Source organism: Ranitomeya imitator, chromosome 4, assembly GCF_032444005.1.
Source record: "Ranitomeya imitator isolate aRanImi1 chromosome 4, aRanImi1.pri, whole genome shotgun sequence".
Taxonomy (NCBI): domain Eukaryota; kingdom Metazoa; phylum Chordata; class Amphibia; order Anura; family Dendrobatidae; genus Ranitomeya; species Ranitomeya imitator.
The window spans coordinates 533,877,019-533,889,753 of NC_091285.1; the positions used below are offsets into that span (position 1 = coordinate 533,877,019).

The window sequence follows — 12,735 nt, forward strand, 5'->3', positions numbered from 1 at the left end:
CACCGAGAATCTATGGGACCTGGACCTGGTCCCTTACATCTAGATTGTTTGGGTCGGCTCTTCCAGGACTGATTGGTCCTGTACGAGACCTGGGAACCCTTGTTCCCACAGGGGAAGCGCCCTGATCCGGAAGAAGTGGTTGTAGTGGACCAACTGGGTTTGTTGCATAAGGATTGGAACTGCATCTGTTGCTGACGGCGCACAGGGTCACCTAGTTTTCTGCTGTGGGAGGAATTTACTCTTTCCTCCTGTAGCATCAGAGATTAGCTGATCCAGCTTCTCTCCAAACACACCCGCTCTTGTAAGGCAGAGACGTTAAGGACTTTTTGAACGCAGAGTCTGCATTCCATTCCCTGAGCCACAGTGCCGTCTGGTGATGGTGTTTGAGGCTGCAAGTGCAGTACAGTTAGCCACGTCCAAAGAAGCGTGTACCAGTAGTTCCTGGCCAGAGAGAGCCGATTGGCCAGATTCAAAGTCTCCTGGGGAAGGTTACTACCTTGAATGGTTCTGGTCAGGGTATCTGCCCAAGAGACCATAGCTTTAGCTACCCACGTCGCAGCAAACGAAGGAGAGCGTGCCGAACCCGAGTTTTTAAAAACTGAGCAGGCAAGGTTCTCTATCAGACGGTCTGTGGGGTCTTTAATTGAGGAACCATCTGGTAAGGACAGGAGGGTTTTGGTGGCCAGACGGGATACAGGTGGATTAACTGGAAGGGATTCTGCCCATTCCTTCTGCAGATCCGATGAAAAAGGGTATCTCGCCTCAAGAGGCTTCTGACCTGCGAAGCGTTTATCCAGTTGCTCCCTATGCTGCTGAACTATGTCCTGAAACTCAGGATGGATGGAGAAAACCCTATGGGGATGTTTGGTCCTCTTGAATGTCACAGCATGATCTGGGGCCGAATTGGAGTTCTTGTCAACCTTTAACCCCTTTCTCCCATTGGACGTACTATTCCGTCCATGTGGGGTGGGCCCTACTTCCCATGGAAGGAATCGTACATCATAGGCGATCGTCCATGCTCATCGGGGGACAAAGGACCGCTCCCGGCAAATTTAACCCCCGGAACACTGCGATCAAACATGATCGCAGCGTTCCGGCGGCATAGGTAAGCAACGCGCAGGGAGGGGCCCGGATCCAAAATGGCAACAGGGCTCCTTCTTGGTCCCGCAGTGAGGTGGCTTGCAAGCGCCTGCTCAGAACAGACGCTTGCAAGCCTGCAGCACTGCCTGTCAAATCTGACACTATAACGTGATGTGTGTCTTCCCCCCCCGGGCAATGTTATAAAGTAAAATATATATATATTTACATGTGTAAAGAAAAAAATCCTAAATAAAGAAAAAATATTGTTCCACTAAATACATTTCTTTATCTAACTACGGAAAAAAAAAATAAAAGAACACATATTTAGTATCGCCATGTCCATAACGACCCGACCTATAAAACTGTCCCACTAGTTAACCCCTTCAGTGATCACCATTAAAAAAGAGGCAAGAAACAACGCTTAATTATCATACCGCCAAAAAAAAGTGGAATAGCACGCGATCAAAAAGACGGATATAAATAATCATGTTACTGCTGAAAACGTCATCTTGTCCCGCAAAAAAACGACCCGCCATACAGCATCATCAGCAAAAAAATAAGTTCTAGTTCTCAGAATAAAGCGATGCAAAAATAATTATTTTTTTTATATAAAATAGATTTTATCGTATAAAAGCGCCAAAACATATAAAAATAAGTGAGGTATCGCTGTAATCGAACTGACGCGAAGAATAAAACTGCTTTATCAATTTTATCAAACGTGGAGCAGTATAAAGACCCCCCCCCCCCCCCAAAAAAAAAAGGAATTCACGAATTGCTGGTTTTTGTTCATTCTGCCTCACAAAAATCGGAATAAAAAAGCGATCAAAAAATGTCACGTGCCTGAAAATGGCACCAATAAAAACATCAACTCGTCCCGCAAAAAACAAGACCTCACATGACTCTGTGGACCAAAATATGGAAAAACTATAGCTCTCAAAATGTGGAGACGCAAAAACTATTTTTTGCAACAAAAAACGTCTTTTAGTGTGTGACAGCTGCCAATCATAAAAGTCCGCTATAAAAGTAAATCAAGCCCCCCTTCATCACCCCCTTAGTTAGGGAAATATAATAAAATTTTAAAAATTTATTTACTTCCATTTTCCCATTAGGGTTAGGGTTGGGGCTCAAGTTAGGTTTGGGGCTCAAGTTAGGGTTAGGGCTACAGTTAGGGTTGGGGCTACAGTTGGGGTTGGAGCTACAGTTGGGGTTGGAGCTACAGTTGGGGTTGGAGCTACAGTTGGGGTTGGAGCTACAGTTGGGGTTGGAGCTACAGTTGGGGTTGGAGCTACAGTTGGGGTTGGAGCTACAGTTGGGGTTGGAGCTACAGTTGGGGTTGGAGCTACAGTTGGGGTTGGAGCTACAGTTGGGGTTGGAGCTACAGTTGGGGTTGGAGCTACAGTTGGGGTTGGAGCTACAGTTGGGGTTGGAGCTACAGTTGGGGTTGGAGCTACAGTTGGGGTTGGAGCTACAGTTGGGGTTGGAGCTACAGTTGGGGTTGGAGCTACAGTTGGGGTTGGAGCTACAGTTGGGGTTGGAGCTACAGTTGGGGTTGGAGCTACAGTTGGGGTTGGAGCTACAGTTGGGGTTGGAGCTACAGTTGGGGTTGGAGCTACAGTTGGGGTTGGAGCTACAGTTGGGGTTGGAGCTACAGTTGGGGTTGGAGCTACAGTTGGGGTTGGAGCTACAGTTGGGGTTGGAGCTACAGTTGGGGTTGGAGCTACAGTTGGGGTTGGAGCTACAGTTGGGGTTGGAGCTACAGTTGGGGTTGGAGCTACAGTTGGGGTTGGAGCTACAGTTGGGGTTGGAGCTACAGTTGGGGTTGGAGCTACAGTTGGGGTTGGAGCTACAGTTGGGGTTGGAGCTACAGTTGGGGTTGGAGCTACAGTTGGGGTTGGAGCTACAGTTGGGGTTGGAGCTACAGTTGGGGTTGGAGCTACAGTTGGGGTTGGAGCTACAGTTGGGGTTGGAGCTACAGTTGGGGTTGGAGCTACAGTTGGGGTTGGAGCTACAGTTGGGGTTGGAGCTACAGTTGGGGTTGGAGCTACAGTTGGGGTTGGAGCTACAGTTGGGGTTGGAGCTACAGTTGGGGTTGGAGCTACAGTTGGGGTTGGAGCTACAGTTGGGGTTGGAGCTACAGTTGGGGTTGGAGCTACAGTTGGGGTTGGAGCTACAGTTGGGGTTGGAGCTACAGTTGGGGTTGGAGCTACAGTTGGGGTTGGAGCTACAGTTGGGGTTGGAGCTACAGTTGGGGTTGGAGCTACAGTTGGGGTTGGAGCTACAGTTGGGGTTGGAGCTACAGTTGGGGTTGGAGCTACAGTTGGGGTTGGAGCTACAGTTGGGGTTGGAGCTACAGTTGGGGTTGGAGCTACAGTTGGGGTTGGAGCTACAGTTGGGGTTGGAGCTACAGTTGGGGTTGGAGCTACAGTTGGGGTTGGAGCTACAGTTGGGGTTGGAGCTACAGTTGGGGTTGGAGCTACAGTTGGGGTTGGAGCTACAGTTGGGGTTGGAGCTACAGTTGGGGTTGGAGCTACAGTTGGGGTTGGAGCTACAGTTGGGGTTGGAGCTACAGTTGGGGTTGGAGCTACAGTTGGGGTTGGAGCTACAGTTGGGGTTGGAGCTACAGTTGGGGTTGGAGCTACAGTTGGGGTTGGAGCTACAGTTGGGGTTGGAGCTACAGTTGGGGTTGGAGCTACAGTTGGGGTTGGAGCTACAGTTGGGGTTGGAGCTACAGTTGGGGTTGGAGCTACAGTTGGGGTTGGAGCTACAGTTGGGGTTGGAGCTACAGTTGGGGTTGGAGCTACAGTTGGGGTTGGAGCTACAGTTGGGGTTGGAGCTACAGTTGGGGTTGGAGCTACAGTTGGGGTTGGAGCTACAGTTGGGGTTGGAGCTACAGTTGGGGTTGGAGCTACAGTTGGGGTTGGAGCTACAGTTGGGGTTGGAGCTACAGTTGGGGTTGGAGCTACAGTTGGGGTTGGAGCTACAGTTGGGGTTGGAGCTACAGTTGGGGTTGGAGCTACAGTTGGGGTTGGAGCTACAGTTGGGGTTGGAGCTACAGTTGGGGTTGGAGCTACAGTTGGGGTTGGAGCTACAGTTGGGGTTGGAGCTACAGTTGGGGTTGGAGCTACAGTTGGGGTTGGAGCTACAGTTGGGGTTGGAGCTACAGTTGGGGTTGGAGCTACAGTTGGGGTTGGAGCTACAGTTGGGGTTGGAGCTACAGTTGGGGTTGGAGCTACAGTTGGGGTTGGAGCTACAGTTGGGGTTGGAGCTACAGTTGGGGTTGGAGCTACAGTTGGGGTTGGAGCTACAGTTGGGGTTGGAGCTACAGTTGGGGTTGGAGCTACAGTTGGGGTTGGAGCTACAGTTGGGGTTGGAGCTACAGTTGGGGTTGGAGCTACAGTTGGGGTTGGAGCTACAGTTGGGGTTGGAGCTACAGTTGGGGTTGGAGCTACAGTTAGGGTTGGGGCTAAAGTTAGGGTTTGGATTACATGTACGGTTGGGATTAGGGTTAGGTGTGTGTCAGGGTTAGGGGTGTGGTTAGGGTTAGGGGTGTGTTGGGATTAGGGTTAGGGGCATAATCGGGTTAGGGTTACATATATACATATCAATGTATACTTTTTCAATTTTTTAGAGGATTTTTAAGTCCTCTTTTTGTGTCGGTGAGCTCTTAGTCTATGTTTAGCGTTAGGACTGGCAAAATATAAGGACCCTTGACGCGGGTTGCCAGCTTACATATTGAGGCCCCAATATAAACTAATACCTTACATACAGTACATTGATATGTGGTTTTCTTTTCTTGTACTTTATCTTGCAGGGTGCAGTCGGACCAAGATTGCTCTGTAAACTGTTGGCCTCTGTTCGCACAGCATGCATTTTGTAGCACTGGGCGGCCCGCATATATGTGCGCTAGTAATGGGCTGTAAATCAGATGCTCTGCATTGCCTGTGTGAACAACGCCACATACAGACTATTATCGCTTATCTTTTTGGGCACTAATGCCAAACAGCCAACACTGGATTGAAAGTGGTTGTTTCATCGGTATTTTTTGCACCTGTGTGTTTGCCATCACTTATCGGGTCCGCTGTACCCTGCAGTGCATTTGGTTGGAGGCTTCAGCAGGTAAACATCTCTGAATTTTTCTCTGTGGCTTTTTTCAATTTTTGGAGGATTTTTAAGTCCTCTTTTTGTGTTGGTGAGCTCTTGGAATAATTAGTCTCCAGAAAGGCTGCCCTTACTAAGTACTGGCTGATGGGCACACTGCAGCGAGGGCAGGAACAATAATTATCAACGCCGTCCGTTGCTACCAGATTTCCCAAAGGCGCAGGATGAATCCGCTGTCACCAGCTCCAATTTCTTAATTAATAACGGGTCCGGAGCCAACCCAATTAGTAGCGTAATTCACTTCAGAGGACATGACAGTATGTTATAGAGCAAGGAGAGACGAAGCTAGTAATTTTATATATTTTACTCCAAAAAGGTAGGCATTGTTTGCAAAAGGGTAAAAAGATATTATAAAAGAAAAGTATCGTATGTACAGACAATTACAAATAAAAAGTGATTAATGAAAGAAAATAGACTTGGTTCTTTCATATCGTGACTGACCATGCGGCTCGGGGTAAGGGCGACACATCAAGATTCATTACAGATGTGTCTCGCAGCTAGATCCTGGACAAAAGACGCGCGAAGAGGGAGGTCTCACTCACTTATCCCTGTGCCCAAAACCAAGGCACTCCCCCTGTGGTGACATCACTCAGAGACTGAATACTCCCCTTTCTTAAAGTTATGACAAGCCATTTCTATACATATCTTGGCGTATGCTCAGCGAGACCCGGGGGTTTGTTTAAGTGTAAACACATCTTGGCTAGGATCCCCAGTTAAGCAGTAATGCATATCTCAATTTATGCTAAGCGCCAAGCTCCCATAACCCACCAGTTTGGAGCCCTGTCCCTGCGGTTTCCGGAAATATGAACTGCCTTTTTCTGTGAATATCCTGTTTTTATATATTTGGTCTTCAAGGACCACTGTAGCTACACAAAGGGATTGCCATGTGCTGCTGCTCTTTACTTTCGGTTTCACAGCTGCGAACAAAGACATTCCTGAGGGAGGGGGTAAAGAGTGGCTTAGAATTCCACTGTGCTGACAGGCAGAGAGAAGGGGGGTCAGAGATCCCACAGCGTGTGTCTGCCATCATAACCTTCTAAAAAATTACTCAGAACATGGCATTTTACATTATCGTGACAATCATGGTTTCCAGATATTCACAAATTTTCCTTCATGGTGTATAGCAAGAACTTATGCTACTGATACTTCAAATTGTATGCTAAGCATATATATATTTTTTACAGGTTCTTAAAGAGAAGAAACAAGTAACTGAAAAGTTGGCTTCATTTTCTGTCCAGAGCGTGAAGCGTGTTGAGGAACTTGAAAAAAGCATCTTCCAGATGAAACAGCAGCACGGACAGTTACAAAAGAAGCTGAAAGAAGAGACCGATCAGAAGCGACGTCTTGAGAGCGAGATGCAAAAAAGGAGACACCGAGTAAAGGTAGCTGTTTTATTTCATGCAGCGACATATAAACATCCCTTCAGTAGATGAAAACATATTAATAAAGCTTCTAGAAATGACTTAATCTGCAAAGTATGTTGCATGTGTCTGAAAGGCAACTACCCTTATTTATTGCTATTAATCACTACAAATTGCAAAACATATCCATTGTCCAGTTCTCTTGTTGTGATAAGAAATGCAAAGTGGGTCTTAAAAAAAAAAAAAAGCCCAGAAGGTGGTTAGGCAGGAAGAAGCCCAACTAACAAAAGACTGCCCTGCTTGTCTTTAGGAGCTGGAGTTGAAGCATGAGCAGCAACAAAAGATACTGAAGATCAAAACAGAGGAAATTGCTGCTTTTCAAAGGAAAAGAAGAAGTGGCAGCAGTGGATCAGTTATCAGTCTGGAGCAGCAGCAGGTAGGCGGAGCAGATTTCATGCCGCCTTCTAGAACAGAGCTCACCTCATTCCAAGGAGCAATGTAATTGTCTGTTGTGCACACTTTTTTGCGACTAAAATAATTTTCTTGCTTTTGGCGTCTATATTTTAACAAACAAATACAAAGTGCTCATATACCCTGCAGTAAGTACCGTATTTTTCGGATTATAAGATGCACTTTTGTTCCCCCAAATTTTGGGGGACAGTGGGGGGTGCGACTTATAATCCAAATCTGTGTGCTGTGCTGTAGAGGAGGGGGAGCAGTTCTGGAGAGGTGTCAGGGGGCTGGAGTGGCCTGGCTGTGGGCTGCAGAGACAGCAGGAGGTCATGTGCTCCTGCTCATTAGCCTCATGTAATATTCACTGCACCTGCTGTCCATCACCTCGGTGCTGAAGCTGCAGGGGTTGATTCACAGGGGAGCAGAGAATATAACCTGTGCCTGCATCTCCCCCCCCCCTCCCATCATGGATATGGCCCCCCCGTTCACTCTAATATGCACACACACACACACACACCCCCCCCGTGCTGCTGGCAGGCACATAATTTAACAAACACTTAACTCGCCTTCCAATGATGGCTCCATGCTCACAGCTCCTTTGTTGCTCTTCCTGTGTCTGTGCCGACATCCGATCATGTGATCGGTATGGCACAGTGATATCATCACTGTGTGCCAAGGTCACATGATCCGATGACTGGGTAACAGGAAGCACAACCGAGGAGCTGGGAGCACGGAGCCATCATCGGAGGGTGAATTAAGTGTTTGTTATTTTATATGTCTGCCAGCAGCACAGGGTGGGGGCATGTGTCTGCCAGCAGCACAGGGTGGGGGCATGTGTCTGCCAGCAGCACAGGGTGGGGGCATGTGTCTGCCAGCAGCACAGGGTGGGGGCATGTGTCTGCCAGCAGCACAGGGTGGGGGCATGTGTCTGCCAGCAGCACAGGGTGGGGGCATGTGTCTGCCAGCAGCACAGGGTGGGGGCATGTGTCTGCCAGCAGCACAGGGTGGGGGCATGTGTCTGCCAGCAGCACAGGGTGGGGGCATGTGTCTGCCAGCAGCACAGGGTGGGGGCATGTGTCTGCCAGCAGCACAGGGTGGGGGCATGTGTCTGCCAGCAGCACAGGGTGGGGGCATGTGTCTGCCAGCAGCACAGGGTGGGGGCATGTGTCTGCCAGCAGCACAGGGTGGGGGGCATGTGTCTGCCAGCAGCACAGGGGCATAACCCCCCTCGGTTACTATATCAGAGGACCCCCGAGCATGCTCGAGAAATCTCGAGTAACGAGTATATTCGCTCATCGCTAGTCACAAGTGATGAACATGTGATGGATATTTGATGCAGTGCAGCGACAATAATGGGGTAAAGACCCTGTTTGTTATTATAGTAGATTATCCTGGTATGGTAATTTGACATTGGTGGGGATATACAAGGGGGTGTGGTGCCCTTTTGGTATAAATGTTTTCCATGGTTGTATTTGACACACACCTGTCAATTTCGTTTTATTTCTAATAAAGAGTATATACAATTTTTAATTGGACTAGTACATCGTTTCTTCCCTAGTGGAATTTGTTTGTTGCTAAATTGATGTATCCGTCATAATAAAGTATCAAAATGGGGGTTTATGATTGATAATATATATGAAAAAGCTTAGAATTCCCCATAATATGTGGTTGTGTTGGTGGTTTATGATTTACTACAGAGTATATGCTCATTTTGTTTTTGTCTTAAATTTTGTCTATTGAATGGTCACAGTATGAATGTGCTCCTACACATTCACTTATACTAACTTATGTTCCGACTCATTTAAAAAAATATATATATTTTAGCGATTTTTAAAGTCTCCCTTTTAAGCTTTCAAGCATCCAGAACATATGTGATCTTTCTATATTTATTGTTTATAGAAAATTGAAGAGCAGAAGAAATGGCTGGACAGCGAAATAGATAAGGTTCTTGAGCAGCGTCGGGCCTTGGATGAATTAGAAGAGGAGCTCAAGAAAAAAGAAGGAATATTGATAAAGAGAGAAGCACTTCTTCAGGAGAAGAACGATTTGGAGTGCAAAAGACTTCGATCCAGCCAGGTGAGACTTTGGACTATTAGGATCAGAACGTTCACCATCCTTGTTCTTGAAAAGAATGGATATGTAGACTTATTTCTAGACCTTAAAGGCAGGAACAGTCGTTTATTAACTAATGAACAACTATCAAGACTAGAAAGTTAAGACCGGTATGTGCTTTAAATGGGGAAATCAGAAAAGGTCAATGCCAGACACCTCTCCCTTGAGAACTCAAAGATCAAGCTCCCCAACATTATCCATCAGTGGATAGTTTAAAGCACAGTGCTGTCATTTTTTAATTTATTTCACTGCCAGAGTGGTATCACTAATGGAAGTTCCCTGCCTTAAGTAAAACACTTACCAGCCGCCATCTCCTGTTCTTAGCATCACTCCAGTTGTCTTCTGCTGGTTGTAATAGCCAGATTGCTCCAGTATTTGCTGGGCCAGCAAGACTCAGAAGACAGCGGCTGGTAAGTATTTTACCAGGGGCAGGGAATATGCTCTAGTGATACCACTCCAGCGATGAAATTATAAAAAAAAGCTTGAGCGGTGCTTTGAATGCCCCTATACAGCTCAGTCATCCACTCCTGCTGAATAAGTGGATTTTGTATGAGCGTAATGTGTATGGGGGTCTTTACCCTAGTTTTGTATATCTGCGTTTCTTCTCACTGTTACATGTGCGTTGCATTTGTGTTGTCAGTCATGTAACTATAAAAGAAGGAACTACAAGCCTGACAAAAGCAAGATGAGAAGCATTGATTGTCAAAGTACTAGGTTCAAGTCATCAGTTAAATAAAAAAAAAACCATCGCATTGACCTGAGTTTTAGGAATAATTGCTGCTGTACATTTTTCCTTCGCCTCATTGGGGGACACAGGACCATGGGTTATGCTGCTGTCACTAGGAGGCTGACACTAAGCTGAGACAAAAAAAGGTTAGCTCCTCCCCTGCAGTATACACCCTCGTACTGGCTTCCAGACACCCAGTTCAAGCTTAGTGTCCGTAGGAGGCACACTGATTTTTCATCTCACGGATTTTTTCTTTTTAATCTATTCCGGACGAAGGGGGCGACGGATTCTTTCAAGGTCCAATCTCCCCCGAACCAACAACAGGCGAGCACGGGAGTTTCACCTCACAGTATCCTCTCCTGCGACGTGGGAGCCACTGCCTGAGCTGACCTTTTTTAGGCGACGGTTTTTTTCCCTAAAAGGGCGCCGATCTCCCCATGTTGTACAGAGGAGCACTGGTGTTTTACCTCCAGTATCCTCCTCTGCAGCCAGGCCTTTTTATTGCCGGACATCTGCCCTGTCCACCAGGTTCTTCCCCTCGGCTGTACAGTGGCCCTATCCCTGTGGCATCCGTGCAGACCACACTGCATCACCAATGTTCTGTGTGACTCAGGTGGTGGACGGTTCCTCTCCACCCCCCTGTCTGGGGCTGGTGGATGGAGGCTTCCCAACCCCTGCACCGTCCCAGCCATCCTAAGGCTCCTCTCACCTCGTCGGGGTAAGTGTCTCGTGGGGGATGGGGGGGGTTGCCGGCGGTCCGGAGGGCTCCTCCTAAGCATGGCACATTGGTGGGCTGTAGCGCAGTATCGGTGGGCTGTAGCGTCGGCACTTTGCGGCCGCGCACCGGGCCGAGGCCGCAAATTTAGCCCCCGGCTTCGGCCTAGCCGCTGGTCGCCGCCGATAGGCTCCGCCCACCCCTGCGCGTCATCGGCGGCACCGCCCCCGGTCCCTGGCGCTTCTCGCAGCCGCCGAGATCTCTCTCCTGATCTCGGCGGCCATCTTGGTCCTCACTGCACGCCGCAGCTCCAGCTCTGCCGCATCTCGGTGTCACAGCGCCCACGTGCAGCCAGTTTCCTATCTCAGGCTTCACAGTTCGGCTTCCCAGGACAGCGGGACACAGGACCGGGGTAAGGAGACATCGTCAGCTTCTCCTCTGCAGAGTCGCCCTCTGCTTCCCAGGCACGGTCATAGATTATAGTCCCTGTGGATTTTCTTGCATTAGAATCATGTCGCAGTCAAGGTCCAAAAAATCCTCTAAGGTGCATACGACCTTTTTTTCTGCGTGTACCACCTGCCAGGCCCCACTTCCTAGGCCTCAAAGTTCTCCCCTCTGCTCTGCCTGCGATGCTCCATGTGCCCAGGAGCCCTCCACCGACTCTGGCGTACCTAGTCCCCTCCCCCCCCCCCCCGTGGGTCGCTTCACTCTCGCAGTCCGTGGATTTTTTAGCCAACGCCATCAAATCCATTCAAAATCCTCCCGGGGAACGGGGTAATCCGTTACAGGCGTTAAGAGATCCCTCCATAGCAGGGGAATCGTCGGCCAGCAGGGGCCGCTCTCCACTTAAAGAGGCACGGTCATCCAGAAAACGGATCCGCACTACCTCTCCTGAGCGCTCTCCTCGCCGCTCAGACTCTGGCAGCTCCACCTCTCGCTCACCCTCTTTGGGGGCTCACAGTGTTCACGACTCTGAACATGAGTCCGAGGTATCATTGGACCCGGAGGCTCCGGAGTTCAGAGCTACGGTTGACTCCCTCATTGTAGCAGTCAATCACGCACTTAAGGTGGATGATAACGCTAATTCCGCTCCGGAACACGCGGTCTCTTTTACCAGATCCAAACGTTCCCACAAATCTTTTGCCTCTCATCCAGCCTTTCTGGATATAGTCAGGCGTCACAGGGAGCGTCCAGATAAGCGTTTCACGGGTAAGAAGGACCTGGTATCGAAGTATCCCTTCTCAGCGGATCTCATGAAAGACTGGACGGATCCCCCTTTAGTAGATCCGCCGGTCTCACGCCTAGCTTCTAAAACGCTTCTTTCAGTTCCGGAGGGCGCTTCAATTAAGAGTCCCACTGAACGCCAGCTAGACTCTTTAGCTCGTTCAGTGTATGAAGCCTCTGGCTCTTCCCTGTCCCCCTCCTTCGCCGCGGCTTGGGTGACCAAGGCTATGGTTTCCTGGGCGGACGCTCTAGCGAAATCCATTTAGGAACAGGACCTCCCGTCTGAGATGGCGGACCTGGCTAAGCAGTTAGCCATGGCTAGCGATTATGTAATGTACGCATCTCTCGACGCAGCGAATTGCGCAGCATCGGCGGCTTCTAACGCCATCGCTATTAGAAGGGCTCTTTGGCTCAGAGAGTGGCGCGCAGACTCCTCTTCTAAAAAATCCCTGATCTCTCTCCCTTTTCAAAGCGGGCGCCTTTTCGGCGAAAAGCTTGACCAGCTTATTTCCGATGCCACGGGGGGAAAGAGCAAGTTCCTTCCCCAACAGAGGCCCAAGGCGGCTTTCCAGCGCCAGCCTTACTTTCGCTTTCGGCCCTTTCGTACCAGCCCAGCCTGGTCCAATCCTTCCGGTCTTCCCAGATCAGACCGTTCCGCTCGCACAGACAGAGACGCTCGTCCCTCCTTCAGGCCGAACCCTTCCTGGCGCGGGAAACCGAGGCAGCCCAGAACCCGAGGTTCCAGACCTCCGAGATTCCCATCTCAATGACTCGGGAACGGTGCCAGTCGATACCATCAGAGTAGGCGGACGCCTACTCCTTTTTCAGCAAGCCTGGCTCTCCGTCGTGCACGACGAATGGGTCAGGGATCTGGTATCGTCTGGCTACAAGATAGAGTTCTCCTC

At 49.2% G+C, this 12,735-nt stretch overlaps 1 protein-coding gene across 2 annotated transcripts in view; it reads left to right on the forward strand.

Annotated features, from left to right (window-relative positions):
* Positions 1-12,735, forward strand: part of KIF7 (kinesin family member 7) — a 109,818-nt gene that overhangs the window by 75,910 nt on the left and 21,173 nt on the right. Inside the window, exons 12-14 of one of the 2 annotated variants that reach the window (XM_069766211.1) lie at positions 6,423-6,620; positions 6,910-7,035; positions 8,952-9,128. In XM_069766211.1, the coding sequence (XP_069622312.1) occupies positions 6,423-6,620; positions 6,910-7,035; positions 8,952-9,128 (501 nt within the window). The remainder of the gene's footprint in view (positions 1-6,422; positions 6,621-6,909; positions 7,036-8,951; positions 9,129-12,735) is intronic. The other variant, XM_069766212.1, reaches the window with a different exon arrangement.